This window comes from Rhinolophus ferrumequinum, chromosome 6, assembly GCF_004115265.2.
Source record: "Rhinolophus ferrumequinum isolate MPI-CBG mRhiFer1 chromosome 6, mRhiFer1_v1.p, whole genome shotgun sequence".
NCBI classification, from domain to species: domain Eukaryota; kingdom Metazoa; phylum Chordata; class Mammalia; order Chiroptera; family Rhinolophidae; genus Rhinolophus; species Rhinolophus ferrumequinum.
Genome location: NC_046289.1, coordinates 26,603,131 through 26,620,742, shown reverse-complemented (window position 1 = coordinate 26,620,742; position 17,612 = coordinate 26,603,131). Strand labels below are relative to the sequence as shown.

The following is a 17,612-nucleotide window of genomic DNA, read 5'->3' as shown; positions in this document are numbered from 1 at the left end:
AACCAAGAGGGTGGTAGCCGGTGTTTGAAAGGGAGTGATCACGGTCAGTTTTGTCAACTCTTGCTGATAGGTCAAGAGATAGGAGGCTGAGACTTGACCACTGGAGTAAACACTTTAGAGGTTGGTTGTGACTTTGATAAGCATCTTACTGGAGTGGGATTAGAATACGTGTAAGACAGAATTAGAGGAGAATTGAAAGCGAGTATAGACTATTCTTTTGGTGAATTTATGTAAAGGGGATCAGAGATGTAAGGTGAGAGTAGGGAAAATGGTGGGGATAAAGGAGAGATTTGGATTTTGTAAGAATATGTAGGAGAAATAACAGCTTGTTTTTTATCATTGTTAGGAACTATCCAGAAGAGGAGGAAAATATGATTTTTGTTTATAAAAGTAATATATGTTAATTTTAGAAAATACAGTTAAGTATGAAGAAAATAATTCATACTTCTGCCACTGAGAAAACCGTTATTAGTATATTTTTGGTGTATCACTTTTAAAAAATTTTTTCATTGTTATATAATTCACATATCATAAAATTCACCCTTCTAAAGTGTACAATTCAGTGGTTTTTAGTATATTCACAAGGTTATGCGCCCATCACCACTATCCATTTCCAGAACATTTTCATTACCCCAAAAAGAAACTCAGACCCGTTATGTTCCCCATTTCTTTCTTTACCCAGCCCCTAGCAACCAATAATCTGTTTTCTATCTCTATGTATTTACCTATTTTGGACATTCTATATAACTGGAGTTATATACTATGGCTTTTTGTGTCTGGCTTCTTTCACTTGGCATGTTGTTGCATGTATTAGGACTTTATTCCTTTTATGGCTAAATATAGTGTATTACTTTTAACATTCCTACAAACATATCCACATATACTCTAGTATTCTTTTTAATTCTTACAGATTGGAATACATTTTATATAGTGCCATCTTTTTCACTTAAGTATTTTCTCATTATTACATAATCTTTGAAAACAGTTTTAGAGCCTGCCTGATGTTATTAATAGACATCATAATTTATTCACTGTTTTTTTATTGGAGATTTTTATACTCTGTGTTTTAAGAAGTTTTATAACAACCGGAGAAGAACTTTTTTTTGATAAAACCGTATATACATATCTGATTTTATCCTTCAACAGCAATTTCTAGAAATAGAATACTGCTTGTGGTGACTGTATTTTTGAACGGCTTTTGGCCATGTTGCCAGATTGCTTTACAGAAGGTTAACCAGTTTGCACCACTGTGAGCAGTATGTGAACATGCCTTTCTTATCTTCAACACCACTAGTAAACCACTGAAAAAAAATTGAATTATATGAAAAATAGTATCTCTCTGTATTGATTTGAGCTTTCCTTTGATTACATTATACATTACTACCAGTAAGAAAAATGCCTAAGAAAGCATATTAAACATTTCCTGAAACCACTTGAAGTTAAACTTTTTATGATGGTACACTTATTTAGCAACATTGAAAAAAGTATGCATGTATTAAAGTAAGTTTGGCTGTGTTTTTTAAAATAAAAAATTTAAATTTCTGTTTTATTAATGTCTTAGAAGGGAGTTGGTTTGATCGTTAGCATTTTTTAAAAACATCTTTTGCGTATTAGAATTAGTGATTTTCAGCTACTTGTTCAGTTAAGTTTTTAATTCTATAAAATTCATAACCTTGAAATGTGAATATCACACCAGTCTGTAGTTGCTTATTAGAGATATATTGAGAGTTTTTAGAAATACTATAAAAAAGTAAATACAGTACTAACTTTTAAATTTTGGAATTTAGAGAATGTAAGAATCCAAGCATAGTGACAGCTGTTTTGGACAAATAATAACATAGATTTTACTTATCTTGAAGACTTTAAAACATAAGATAAAGCCTAATAGGTCATTTGTAAATCACAATTTATATGGTACATTCTAGAGACTGTCTCTCTAAGTTTTTAATTATTTAGATCTAATCTAGATTTAGATTTTTTAAAAAGTATATAAACATTTCTAATTGATTCTTATTATATGTTTATCTTAGTGCGAAATGTATGCTTTTGTTGAGATTCTACTGGGAAGAGTCTGACTTAACTACAGAATCTATTATTGTATTTTTTCCATGCAGTTATGACAAATAAGAATAATTTTTCTTTTTATTGAACTAACAGCAGATTCAACCATCCTTGTCCATCAAAAAGTGTGTAAAAATCAGCTGTTGTGTTGTTTGGTTGTTAAGCTATATTTCAAGATAAATTACAATGTATGTAGGTGGGTAGATGGATTTATTTATATCTACATACATAGTATATATGGTAACTCAAGTCACTGCCCTAAAATCACTGCCCTAATGGAGGGTTAAAGGTATAGTCTTACAGATAGGTATAAGGGGATATGTATTTTTTTTCACGAGGCATTTTGTAATTGTTGTATCAACAATGACACAAGAAAATGCAGTATTTTGCCTCATAATTATTGTTTTAATCTTTTCAATCATTATGAACATCAAGCTATCTTATATCATTATGTCATACCTTGTTTAGGCATTGGTTAACCTTTTGAAATTTTTTTTTTCCTGTTTCTGATGACTCTAGGGTTTTGTTGATTTGTAAAATAATCTTTAGTTTTTCAAAAAGATTTTTGTATTGTGCTAGTGAGGTAAAATAATGATAGTGACCATTAATTTGTCAGGCACTATGCTAAACAATGTGTGCTATAACTCAGTTATTCCATGGTGCTACTCGATACTGCACTGACACTGCATTTTACACAGAAGAAAACAGACTTAGAAAGATAACCGAAGGTTACCCCGATAGTAAGTTAGAGATAGAACTCACATAAAAATCCAGGTCCATTTTAAATAAAAATTAACATAAAAATTCAAGGTCCTTTGTTGCTTCTTGATCTATTGCTAGTCTACAGAACCTTTTCTGAGGCTATTGGTTCATTCTAATCAGTAGAATGCTTTCTTTGTGCACCTGTGAAATAGAAACCAGCTCTTTGGAATGACTAGCCAACTGTCAGTGAACTGCTTGAGAAATTGTTTATACTTAATTTACTGCTGTGAATATGCTGCGAATTCTTTCCATTGTTAAACGGTAAAAACAAAACAAAACAAAACAAAAAAATGGTAAAAAAGCAGATCAGAGATTTGTGTTAACATTTCCAAATATGTGTTTGAAACAGATTTGGCAACTGATCGGAAGCTCTTCCGTCTGGTCTCCAATGATTCCTTCATCTCCATTCAGCCTTCCTTATCCTCTTGTGGACAGGACGTACCACGGGACTGTAATGACAAAGTGAGCCTGCCAAGTCACAGCCACCACCACCATGTCGATCAGTCTCTGTCCAGCGCCTGTGACACAGAAGTAGCTTCTCTTGTTCCTTTACATTCACATTCTTACAGGAAAGATCACCGGCCGCGAGGTGTACCGCGGACTTCTAGCTCTGCTGTGGCGTTTCCAGATACTTCCCTGAATGACTTCCCTTTGTATCAGCAAAGACGTGGGTTAGATCCAGTTAGTGAGTTAGAATCTTCCAAGCCTCATTCTGGATCCAAAGAATCCTTGGTGGAAAACTCTTGTTTATCTGGGGAATTCCAGCTTATTGGTGAGCTGAAAAACAGTAATTCTCAGCCACCTACAAAAAGTGGGAAGAGCAAACCTTTGAAAGCAGACAAAAGCGTGGACAGCTTGAGGAGCCTAAGCACACGGAGTAGTGGGTCAACAGAGAGCTACTGCAGTGGGACGGACCGGGATACGAACAGTACTGTCAGCAGCTATAAGAGTGAACAGACCAGCTCCACTCACATCGAGAGCATCTTGTCAGAGCATGAGGAGTCTCCTAGGGTGGGAAAGCAAAGTGGTAGGAAAAAAGAGGGCTGTGCCAACCCAGACGACAAGAGTAGCTATACTAGTGACAGAAGGACTAGTAGTGAAAAGACTGCCTTGGAAGTGAGTACAAATAGTGGGGTTCAGGAGGCTAAGGGTTCTCATACCTCCGATGACGTGCACAATCAGAGAGGTCTCAGCACCTCTGCATCTGAAGAAGCCAATAAAAATCCCCATGCAAATGAATTTACTTCGCAGGGGAACGGGCCACTTGGGCAAACTGCTGAAAACAAAGAGGGACAGAGTGATAAGCCCGCTGTTTCAGTGGACTCAGAAGTTGGGAAAGACATTGGTGGGAAGCTAAAGGAAGGGGATGTACGACCCAAGTCCTCTAGCTTAATCCACCGGACAGCCTCTGCCCATAAGTCAGGCAGGAGGCGGACAGGGAAAAAACGGGCCAGTAGTTTCGATTCCAGTCGGCATAGGGACTATGTTTCCTTTCGAGGTGTTTCAGGTACCAAGCCACACAGCGCTATATTCTGTCATGATGAAGACTCTAGTGACCAAAGTGACTTGAGCAGAGCATCAAGTGTTCAGTCTGCTCACCAGTTCAGCAGTGATAGCTCTTCTAGCACCACTTCTCATTCGTGTCAGTCTCCTGAGGGCAGATACAGTGCTCTAAAGACCAAACATGTCCCTAAAGAGAGGGGCACTGACTCTGAGCACACACACAAATCTCATTTGGGTCATGAAGGAACTGGCAAAAAACGGACAACACGTCGGACTTCCAGCACAAATAGTGCCAAGACTCGAGCGCGAGTCTTGAGCCTGGACAGTGGCACAGTAGCGTGTTTGAACGACTCCAACAGGCTCACGGCACCTGAAAGTATAAAACCCTTAACCACTTCAAAATCAGATCTCGAGGCCAAAGAGGGAGAGGTGCTAGATGAGCTGTCTTTATTGGGACGGGCTTCCCAGCTAGAGACAGTCACTCGATCTAGGAATAGCTTGCCAAGCCAGGTTGCCTTTCCTGAAGGTGAAGAAGAACAAGACGCAGTCAGTGGAGGTGAGTAAATTACAGGAAGAGATTTCCCCCAAGTCACTGCAGTTATTGCTACTACTGATTATAGAGTACTACTCATTAAACTATGCCTTGGGTTAATATCCCCCCTTCTACTATGTTATTAAAATAGACTTTCTTCCATGAAGGAGATGGTTATCTTGGAGGTTTTTGTATGAACACCAAGGAAATATTTTTTCAGTTGTATTTGAATATATCAGTTTGTTCTTGATGGCATTCACTTGTTTCTAAGCCAGTTGCCACCTGTTAATATTTTACCAGGAATAACAAAAATTGGTCCTCTTCCTTCCTTGTACAGCAATAGCAACAACAAAATGTAGAATTTTATTAGGGCACCAAACCATGTTTAGTCAAATCTTACATACTGTGTGGCACTGAATTTTCAGAATGAGATCACTCAACCTGTTACATAAAATTTTCCTAAATATTACGTTAGCTCTTACTATGTACTTTGAAAACTCTTTGAGGTCTGTCTCTTTGGTTTTATTTTCTGCTCACTTAGGTTTTAGGCATTAACAACTTTTTTTTCTGTAACTACACACTTTTCTTAAGGTTTATTAAATCGATGTTTATATGCAGTTTAGTATCCATCAATGGATATACGATGCTCCTGTGATAATAGTGATTGTGCTTTGGTTAAAATAATAGCTTATTTATTTCAGGTTTATGGGAAATTGTCCAAAATTTGATAGGTGATCTTATATTATCAGTATGTTTGGCCATTATGTTTATTTCAGAGTTGTTTCTTGCTATTTCCTCTTGTTCAGAATAGTTTGTTTATTCTGTTCTGGTTATTATGGAATCTGGTTCTTAAATAGGAGGAGAAGAAGGAAGTTTTCTGTTGCCAGCACTGTAACTTTTTTATCTTCCATCTTCATTCCCTTTATTCAAGCTTATATATTTAGTTTTAAAGCTTTTAGTCTGTTGGTATAATAACATTCAGTCTCTTATTAAAATGTAAGCTGAATTTTTTTGTTTGCACATTCTGAAACACACGGAACATGCTTTTTCTTTAAAAGAATTGTAATTTCAGAAGTCCATATTGTGGTAAATATTCTCGTTGTCTTTTGGTATAGTTTCTAACAAAGATTAATTTTTAATGAGAATGTAAAAGAATGATCTTCAGTATTTAGTACCTAAGAAAGAAGTCTAGTCTATCTAGAAGAATAGTCTATCACACTTAAATATTGAGAACTAATTATATCTGAAACGATTATAACCATTTGCTGACAATATAATACATTCTTTTTGAGTCTTGACGTGAATATCATTCTGTTTTTTATAAGCTCTGAAATGCTTTCAGTGATTTCTCACACAAATCATATCAGATATGTTTACGATATGTAACAAACCACTGGGTTTTAAAATACAACTTAATTTTTAAAGTTGTCAGTAAAATAAAATTTAAGAGTGTACATGCTATGATAGAAAAATACTGCTGTTCTACATATTGTTGAAATGTAAATACTAAAAAATTTTATACAAGAGCTGTAGTAAGTTCTTATGTCTTTGTATTTTTAAAATGTCATTTCCTTTTCACAGGGAATGTGAAGTGTTCTGTTTTTAGGAAAACTTACAGGGAAGGTCTTAATTACTTTTCGGTACAGATCTTTGACTAATAAGAGCTCTATTTTTCCAGATTCCAGCTATTGTTTTATTTGTGTTCTTTTTAAAAAACAAACACATAAATCACTGATTGTTAATAAAAAACAAATACTGAACTAAAAATTTCCATGCATTTTGATAGAATAAATGTAACAGTCTGTGGGCTGTTAAACATTTTTTGCTAAAGGAAGGCATTGTAGGGGTTGTTTTTATTTGAGCTTCATTGTGTTTAGAATAAAAATACAAGGAAAACTAAACTGCTTAACTGCGTTGAGGATTTATATTTGGTGGTTTTGATGGTTTTGATCATATTATGGGTTCGTTTGGGCTTTTTGGAAAATTAGAGGTAGTGGGAGGGGATGTTTTGATTCTTATTATTTAAAAATTACATAGCATCTCAGATACTTGGTAAAAATTTGTTTTAGCCTTACTGTTAACAGTCCTTTTTGGCAATTTAGGGGAAAGTTTTCTGGGCTATCTAGTCTGCTTTACATACTATACTTCTGAATTGTGTCAGCAAAACAGAGTGTACTGCTTGACCTTTCATATGCCTATACGTAAACCATAAATATATTTTATCCAAATACATTGGGAGGTTTTGATGAGTTCTCCATCGATTTCTTTTTGTTTTATTTCTAAGCTGAGTGGTGTTGGTACTATAGAAGGATTGAATTTAGGAAGTGTACTTTATTAAAGTGCTAATATAAAATGCTCTAAAATGGGAGTTAATGTAACAGTGACATGGAGTCATACACCCTTGTTAGGAGATGGGCTCAGCTGTAGTCATGGCTCTAGGAAAATTACTTACCTTCTTTAAGCCTCAGCTTCCTGATGTTTCATTGTGTTGATAACAGTATCTATCTCATAGGGTCGTTGTGAGGATTAAAGGAGTTAGTAAATGTAAAATGCTTAGAACAGTGTCTGGCACATAGAAAATGTTAATAGTGCTGGTGTTTCTATTATATAGGGCAGTTTATTATGCTACTCAAATGTGTCCTGTTCATAAAGTAGAGGAAAACGATGAAATATAGAATGAATTAGAGATATTCTAATTGTGCCATTGTGAAACTCAACAATAGTAAAAATAAACATAATATCCGAATTCCTAATTTTTTACATTATACCAACAAAAAAACTTCTATAAATCTAATCTAGTAATATGAATTTTAATCTTATTTAGGTAGCATTATGTCGTGTAACTTCTCTTTTAATAGTCGCATAACTAGTAACTTTTCATAGAACTTCTCACCATTAATTAAGTACTTTGGTTAAAATTGGATTTCATCAATAATGTTCTGTAATAGCTTAGACAGGAAAAAAGTTTTAGATAGAAACTAAGGCATTTTCTGTTGTTGATCTCTTGTTTTGCATATTTTTTTGTAATTGTAAAGTGTATCTTTAATAGTTTGACATCTTTTAAGAATAAAAAGACACAGACAAGTTATGTATGATAGAAAAGTGCTGTTTTTCTGGCCTGCATTACTTTGAAATAATTTTTCTTTTGAGTTATATAAATTTACTTACTGCATGATTCAACAGATTATAAAGAACAACCAGAATGGAAAGGTTTATATTTGCTCTATTATTTTTTTGTATTTTTTAAAAAAATTTCTTAACCTGTTTTTCTGTTTGAGAAAATCATTTTCAGTGTAACGTTTAGGTCATTATTCTGTAAGCATGAAATAGGATACAATTATAATATTTTTATGTTGGGAACCAAAGGTAATCTTTTGTTAAGGGTATATTACTTTATTCAACTAAAAGTCAAATCTTTTTCGATAAATAATTTATGAGGGCTTATGCCATACGTTTAAATAGAGGTTGGTTATTTTGGACCCAGATATCATTAAACATTAGAAAGAAAAGATGAAGACCACTGCATAGATAGAACATGTAAATTGAATCCTTTGTATATTACTAAATAGAGGGCCTCTACATTCCAATAAAATAATTTTCTAATCTCCCAGTCAATATAACAAGTTAGAAGAAGCCAATTAGTAGACAGGGAAGGGTGCTTGTAGAGGCAAAAGTAATGACAGCAGAAAACACGGTTAACACTAAAGGAGAAGCTGGAATAACTACAACTCAAAGCAAAAACCACAATGGTGTGGGAGCATTCAGTGCAGGAGCAAATTGTCTTTTTAATTTTAATTGTGATCAAGACCATCATAGTATCATAACTTAATGCTGTATTATGGTATAACACAGTAGTAAATGTGTATGTGACTGACCTCGACTTATTAAGAGTTTATTAGTTTATACCGAGAAGAAAGCTTCGACATAAAACCACAGAGAACAATGTTCATTAAGTGTAGTGAACAGGTTTAGATGCTTCAGTTACTTGGAAAAATTATCTTCTCTTAAAAAGTATCAAGAAAAGAGGTATTTTATTGATGGACAAATAAGGGTCTGTATATAGAATTCCCCAAACCAGCCTAATACCCAATTTTGTGTGGTAGGAACAGACATTACAGTATTTATTTTTCTGGCAGCAGTGAAGTTCTAGATAAGGAATCAAATGGTTACACTTGAATAGAGGTTACACCTCTAATTACTAACTGGATACTCTGGCAAGCCTTTAAATCTGTGCCTCAATTTCCTTAATTGTAAAACAGGAATACTACCCTTCTAGGCTTGTCTCACAGTTAGCTATCAGATTCTAATGAGCTTAGATGCATAAAAGTACCTTGTAAATTGTAGATTTATTATGAAAACAAGACACTGATGCCTTTTAATCATTTGTAAGGAAGTGTCCCGTTTCAGATATATGTTACTTCAAATATATTCTCTTCATTAATGTAACGTTTTACATATGAATCCTTTCACTAAGCAATCAGCTGTGTAATTGACATTGTTTTTAAGTGGCATCTTATTCTGTACATGTTTGTGCTCAAACTGTCCAATTTTTCAGGTAGAATATGGACAACCCTTACATCCTACCTTACCAAATTTTGCTTTTGTGCATCCCAGCCATCCTGAAAGTATTTTAGTGCCTTCCAGAGTAAACAAACTGATAGTCTGTTGTTTTAATACTACTGTATGAAAATAAATAGTTGCACTAAAATAATTAATGTAGAATGTATAGAATTTTCCTTAACTCATTGAGATAAATGGGAAGTAACTTCTGAGGTCAGAGGTGTGTCTTGTGGGCTGTTTTCTTTTTGATCTTTAAGAATAGATCAGATCACAACAGTCTGAGATGTCTTAGGATATCTCTGCCTTGTGCATGAATTACCTTTGGCACCCAGTGTTTAAACTTAATTGAGTGATTGTATTAGTATGTCAAAAGTAAAGAACTGAATTACCTGAAGTTCCTTCTTAAACTTACTACGTATGATTGTAATTCAGTCTCTTGAAGTTTTAACAAAGAAACGATTAGAAAGTCAAGACTCTCTTCATTATATCTCAATAAACAATTGGAGAAAAAAAGAAATATTATCTCAGAGTCAATTATGGTTTGGATCCAAAGCCTAATTCTTACTTAGCTGCCTAACTTTAGAATGTCGCTATAGTCTGTGAGCTAAAAAAGAAATAAGTAATATAAGTAAGTGTCAGGTAATTTGTGACTTATACTTCTTACTGGCAGGAGCTTGCCAAATAGGTGAAATAATTTTGTGCTTGTCATTACTTCAATGAAAGAAAACAGTACCTAAAGACAGAGAAGCCTGTGCTTTCTGGAGGTAGTCCATAAATTTCTAATCACAATGGATTAATTACACAGAATATTTACTGGTATAGTCTGGGGAGGGGATAAAATGTAAACATTTAGAAGAATATTTTATTAAAGTCAACATTCAAATTGAAGGAAATGGCTATTGCTAAGCAGAATAATGATTTGAGAATTAGTAACGCTTTTAAAATGTCAAGAAAGCTTGCAATAGAACTGAAATCTAAATATGACATTCTTGATTTTGTAATCCATTTCATACTTAAGAAAAAAATGAATTTTCATGTGTTTGGAAAAAATGTCTGTACTGAGTTGTTTTGTCTTTATACATATTTAGTTTCAAAATGCCCTTTCTAAAAATAAATATGATTCTTAAAATATTTATATCACTAGGAAGAAATTGTTTTAAATTCAAATGGATAAACAACATTTGTTTAGGAAGCTCAAATCAGTCAATTAGTATGGTTCTGTAAAATTTTATGTAGTAATTCTGTTAAGCCATGTTGTGGTTTTTCTCATTGTATATTGGCTTTAGTTTGTACTAAATTTATTGCTTTTGGATTAAGTTAGGAGTTTGTGTACTTTCTTTTTTGCTGATACTTGCTTGGTAATGTTGATGGGATCATTGCTGGGGCCATAGATTGGAGTAAAGTTTGATAGCAGCAAACTACTTCACAGTTAGGAGATGTTCATGCTGCCTTGAATTGAACCTCTAAACTAGTGCCACCTGGCAGTCAGTGGTTTCATCAACGCTGCCAAAGTCCGGCCCATGAAAGTAGGAGGTAAGCTCACCACCTACTCCTCAGCTTCAGAAATGAGGCACTGTCATTGCTGCTTTTACTGTCCTCATGAGAGTCAGAAACTAAAGCTCCATCCCGCTGGGCGGAACTAACAAATACTGCACTTTTAAGGCTGACTTAATTAAAGCAGGAATACGGAATATGGGACTAAATAAATGAGACTTGGAAAAAAAGTTTCAAACAATAGAGATCTTAACATAGGAAATTAAGGTTGAAGAGAAGATGGTGAGGCCAGATAACAGATCAAAAACATTATTTTTAAAGAAACACTTATCTTTAAATAAAGGACTCATACTTTTTTGTATTGATATGATAAACAGTGTATATATGAAAACCATTTGGCTCCATTAGACAAGTTTCCTTGACTTTCGAGGGTGGGAAGCCAGGGAGAGACAGGCTCAGCTGCTCTTTCCACCTCTGACCTAGGCTCCTGTTTGACCTAAGTCTGTCTTAATGCAGCAGCACAGGCCAGCGAGGAGGTGGTGTCATTTCGCCGTGAACGCAGCACATTTAGGCGCCAGGCAGTGCGGCGCCGGCACAATGCAGGGAGTAACCCTACCCCTCCTACATTGCTCGTCGGATCACCCCTAAGGTACGGTATCTTAACATTCCACCAAGCTTAGCATGCATGTAGCAGATGTTTTAACCTGTTCTGTCGGTCCCAAGGAAGCATTCAAGTAGCTTTGTTTTTCTTTTTCTTCCAGTTTCCCTCCTGTACTTTTAAGCTCTTTGGGCTTTCTCTGCATGTGACCGTGAGCCTATTGCATTGTGCATGCCTCCTGTTGCACTACGTAAACAGAATGATCAGATCGGTTTAGCCAGTTTTAAATTGAAAATTCACTTCAGGGTCATTTTAGAACTGTAAAATAAAGACCTTAAGTCAGCTTTTCATTTTTTTCCTACTCCAAATTACTAATATTAATGCAACATCTTTCCCCATCGTCTTGATAGCGTTTAATATGAACACATATGGACTGAGTGGTAAGCTTGTTGAGGAATAACAGATAACTCACCTCAGCTTTAAGCCAGTTTATTTGATTTCACTAAAATGTATTTTTTTATTTTGCATTGCTTAAAAATTGGTGTCTTTATTTCATAATCACCAGACCTAGTAAATGACACGAAACTAAAATTTTTAATTTATGGTAAAGTATGGCCAAACACACACACACACACACACCTGTATGTACATCTATGTAGTATTTCTCAACTTCTATATGTTACTGAATAAAACTTTTAATTTTTTTCCAGTAACCTAATTAAGAAAGCATATATTTATAATATTGGGAATAACTTTTTATTAAAATTTTAGTGTTTTATTCTCAAGTTGTGTCAAATCTAATGAGTCTGTATCTTGAATTAGAAATGTAAAAATCTGTTCAAAAGATTTGTGCTTTAAGAATATAAACATAGGCAAAAAGATGTTATATGTGCTTGCTTAAGCAGTGCACGTGTTATACTGTATTCTTTCATTAATCTTTGTGTCCAGAAGCACCACTATCCAAATTATTTCATTTTAATTTGAAATTCAAAAGGGAAAGCATTTGATGAAATAACCGCTGTTGAATGCATAGTAGATTGGAAGAGATAAGCCCCTTCCCTTGTTAAAATCTTGTCCTTGTGAGTAGCAAAATCCTTATTTCTTTATTTTATATTCCTCTAGGATTTTCACCTGATTATTTTCTGGATTTTGCATTACAATCAGGAACTTCATTTTCATAATCATATTCCTAGTTAATCCTGCAGTAATACATACTTCTGTAAAAAAATAGTATGAATTCGTTAAATCAGTATTTAAAATAAAAATGGGAAGGCACCAATTAAAAGAGACATTTGGTCTAGAAACCTTTCTTGGGCACCTTTGCTTTTTATGAGCCCTCCTCTCCTCTTTCCTTTCTACTGCTTGTCCTTTGCTCCCTGAAGTAACTTTTCTGCTGATCTATTTGAGGGATAGTCCCAACCTGCAGAAAGAGCTCAGCATTTCATTTTACTTTTTCTATTTTGTTTTCAAACCTTTTGCCCCTTGACTAATACTTGCCATAGACGTCTTTGATTTCCTAATATATGTTGATATTTCTTAATCCTCTTTTTAATCTTCTCTTTTTAGTCTTTAAAAATCCTTTCATTCTTTGCCACAAATAAGTCTGCTAAGACCCTACTCACCAAACAAATGTAGACAAATTAGTTTTTCTCCCTGCCTGGTGGAATAGTATAAAGAACTGTGTTCTAACAGTAGCCATGTTTTTGTAGGTTTTTAAATCACCATTCAAATGAGGATATGGTGTGAAATTTATTTGCAAAGGGCTTACGTTAGAATTTTTGGAAAGTAGTCTTCTAGTAGTTAGCATGTAGATTTTGTCGAGGTTTCAGGATATTTCCAGTACATAAAGGTTGTATGAATCTTAAATGTTAAAAAGGCTAACCATATCACGGATGAACTAAGATCCAATTTAGCAGTGAAGAATTAGGAAAAACACAAATAAAACTACCCTTTTCATTGCAGAAATATTCAGGGAAAGTATATTGGTGTTAATTCTCAGTGAGTTACATAATGTCATCTTAATGTAAATACAGGACGGCATGGTCACGCACAACTTGAAAAGTTTGTCAAAAAGAAATGGAGTAGGTGTGATAATGCCTTAGTTACAATTGCTATATAAATGCAAGTAAAGTCTTCTAACTTGTTTTAACCTTTAATGAATAGGTAAGTAACTGACAGTCTAAAAAGCATCTTGGTAAAATACATGTCTCCAAGGATTGAGAGTAAATCATTAGTTTCCTCCCAAAGAAAATTTGCATGACATTTTTATGCTTGTTAGAATATTCTGTTTCAGAACTATTTTTAAAGGTATTTTTTTTTAATTAAGTTAGTCTTGTAGGTAGGTTTTGTAGGCCCTTCCTTGTCCTTCCCAATTACTAGAGATAAAAGCAGATGAAAATTTAAAAATTTTATAGTAATATTAAGAGTTCTATATTTATATTTATCAACCTAAATGTGATACTTTTTAGAACTCTAGTTAATGAACTTGAATGAAAAGAAATCAATACAGTTTGGGGAAGGAAAAAAGCTTTAGTGTATTCTTAGGTTTATTTTAAAAAATGTAAGATCGAAAGATCTGTAATCAAATAAGGTCATAGAAATAACTGGGAGTCTGTGATTAGAAATTCATAGGGATCATTTTGTTAAGCTCAGGAGTGGATCCATCAAATATTCACTGTTTGTGTACTGTGTTCAAGACACTTCTGAGTGTTCTTTGGAATCTGGAGATTAATAGGAATTATGTGATCAGACTCTTTAAAGAGTTTACTTTTTAGCTGGGGAGACACATAGATAACTACCAGTGTAAGTCAGAATGCATGAAATACTGAATAAGTGGTACAGAGTAAGGAAAGTCCAAGACCAACTATATTTTTTTGTCATTTGAATTGGAAATTTTAATTGGTAAGATTGCATTTCATGATAGACTAACTTTCTACCTTTCCTTTTGCTGTGCTGTAAAATAATTGCCACTTTTTTCAAACTGGTAGTTTTGATTTATTAGAAAAGCTTAATTCTTGTCAATTATTAGCTTAAGGTAGAGTACAACCTTCTAGGAATAGATTTCCTAACAATCTCTTAAAAAATGACAGGCTTTTTGTTGTTGAAGGATTTTGGAAACAGGAATTCAAGGAACATAAACATTTTATGACTAGCGTTCAGTGTTCAGAGACTTGATATTTATTTACAACCACATAGATTTGGGCTAATTTGCTTTGTTTCTTTCTTCTGGAGCTTTTATGTATTGCCTAGTATTTTGAAAACCTTTTTGTATATTTGGATATTCTTGGATATGTTGAAGATTAGTGTATTCTCAAACATGTTTACATTATAATACACCCAACTGCCATATCACAATTTTTATTTATGACTTGAGGTGAAAAAAAAATTGATAGAAAAATGTGTTGAGTAGATACTCTATGAAATTCTTTTGTCTTCTGCATCTGAAGGGACAATATTTGAACTACTTACACATTATTTCTTCCCTTGTGAAATTGGGTCATTTTGGTAAGGTTTGTGGATCAGTTATGATAGTTTCTGAGGAAGAATAACAGACTTACTATATTAGGTTGGTGCAAAAGTAATTGCGGTTTTTGCAATTATTTTTAACCTTTTTAACCGCAGTTATTTTTGCACCAACCTATATGTGTATGAAAGGTACAAACATATTTGATTATATTAGTTCTCAAGATCATCCATTGATTTATGTGTATTGTCCAAAAGTTCTACTCAAAAGAAGTTAATAAATGAATACTTTTATGGTTATGGCTTAAAAAATATACCAATGCCAATAAGCATTGACAAGTCAACATTTTGTAGACTTGTTTTTTTCGTGTGTTGCTTACATTCCTACGCTCTACTGAGAGTGTATACTTTCATTGGCTCTAAAAGAAGCCTAGAAAATGAGTGTATCACGTAGTGATGGTGGCAATGGTCTATAGTCTACACTGTCCAGTATGGTTGACACTAACTACTAGCTTCTGCCCACTCTGGTGGCTTTCAGCTCTGGTAGTCACTAGCTACTATCAGTGGCTATTGAGCACTTGAAGTACATTAGCTAGTTTAGCTAGGGACTGAGGAACTGAAAATTTAGTTACTTTAAATCATCACATTTGGCTACTGTATCAGACACTATAGTTCCAGAATATATTCTGTTGCCATTACCACAGGCTTATGCAATATATGCAATATTTTCTATTTAGTCTTTTATTGTTATTTCAAATTACAGCTGTCTTCATTGTCTGCAGCATATGAGATTGTTATTTTATAGGCATCAGAGAAACCAGTGCATTGAATTCAAAGGATCAGAGAGGTTGACTCATGAAAATAATAAAGTAACTGAATGAGACCATCCTAAGGAGCATTCTTCCTCTTTTTTCCCTAAAAGTTCTAATAATTTTAGAAACAATATAGAGTTGCACTAGACATAATGTAGAGAATGACATAATAATTACACCCAAAATGTTTTCATGAGTTTCATCAGTTTAAATTTGAGTATTGTACTAAGAATATTAAAATTCATAGTGATTTAAAATAAATATATATAGAAACCTAAAATGAGTTAAGAATATAATCTAGTTTTAAAAAATATATTAATTATACTTCTTCCAGCATCCCAGCAGTCATTCATTTCACTTGGTTGAGTCAGTGTTTGTTATTCTGGTTCTTCTTGCACTAGTTTGTGATTTTCTTTTGATTTAAAATTGTCATCCTGTTTGCATTTGATAAAGATTCTTTGGTTTTCAAGTGCATAGAAATTCTGTTTTATTGTGAACTTGAGATCCAGAATATTTGAAAGAACAATTTTTAGAATTAGCATTACAAAGTTATAAATAAAAGTGCGTATTTAACTGGAAAAATAGGATTTATCTATTGGGGACCAGCTGCAGCCACCATATATTTTATATGCTTGTGATTCTTCTTTGCTGCTTTCTTTTTTCTTATGCGAGAACTTTTTTTGGCTTGAGGTGGAAAAAAGTCACAGAGTGATTAATTACATATACATTAGATGTTTACTGCATTCATCACTATGAATCAGATTTCTAAGGACCAGAAGATTTAAGCTGGCAGTATGATCTCTATATTTTATAAAGTTTAATGGCTCTTTCTCAGGTTACATTGAAAAAGTTGTTTTTTTAAATCAGCTTTTTCTCTATTGACTTCATTCTAGCTATTGTTTTCTCTTTTCTTCCCTGTAATGTCTCCCCAATCCATGTTTTTTCCTAGCCTTCAAGATGGGCAGCAAGGCCAGCAGTCCACAACCCAGGTCAAAGTCCAGTCCCGCCCCCCTTCCCAGGCTGCAGTGCTCAGTGCTAGTGCCTCCTTGCTGGTGAGAAATGGGAGTGTCCACTTAGAAGCATCACATGACAATGCATCTGCTGTAGGCGGCAGCAGTTTGCACGATGAACTTGGTATGCAGGCCTTATGTAATCTTGGTGATACGAAACTAATGCAGCAGATAATGGGTAACAATGATTGCAATTGTTTCTTGAGATACCTTCATTTTGGAACTGTGCATAAGGGCATGTTTTATCGGATTTGCTCTGTATAAGAACGTTTGACTTTTGCTTTTCCTTGTTTTGTTTCTCTCAACTCTTATTCTACATTTTATTTTGAGCATGTCTATTATTAAAAGGTGGCTAAAAATATTAATAAGTGTTCATGCTTTAGTGTTCTCTTATAATAGTTCGGGCAGTTCTCTTATTCCTTGGAATTTGTACCATGTGGGGAAATGTTGATTTTTAAAAAAATTTATTTTGATTGAACCTTAATTTCTTTGTATTCTCTGAATGTGCTGCAGGAAAGACAAAAATGCTTTCTTATGGTCTATTGCTATAGAATCTTTTTTTCAGGTATTCTGTATTTCACTACTTAAGATGAAAAATCACCTGAAGTAGGACTTCATGTAATTCTAAAGGCAGTACTCTGAGGACATCATGGCTCTATACTAATATCAAATAATAACCTTATAAAGTTTTTTTTCTTTCTGTGTTAATACATCTATAAATATAAGTTATTAAATAGTTACTTCTCAGAGGGATGGTACAGTTTAAAGCCTCAGTAATGCATATCCACTCAAATACCTGTTTTGTGCCTTAAAGGCAG

The 17,612-nt window shown here is 33.9% G+C and overlaps 1 protein-coding gene across 5 annotated transcripts in view; it reads left to right on the top strand.

Annotated features, from left to right (window-relative positions):
- The window catches only part of PCNX1 (pecanex 1), a 134,405-nt gene that overhangs the window by 44,761 nt on the left and 72,032 nt on the right, over nt 1–17,612 (top strand). For 2 of the 5 annotated variants that reach the window (XM_033107017.1, XM_033107019.1), the window contains exons 6-8: nt 3,173–4,882; nt 11,429–11,561; nt 16,734–16,918. In XM_033107017.1, the coding sequence (XP_032962908.1) occupies nt 3,173–4,882; nt 11,429–11,561; nt 16,734–16,918 (2,028 nt within the window). The remainder of the gene's footprint in view (nt 1–3,172; nt 4,883–11,428; nt 11,562–16,733; nt 16,919–17,612) is intronic. The other 3 variants (XM_033107021.1, XM_033107020.1, XM_033107018.1) reach the window with 2 other exon arrangements.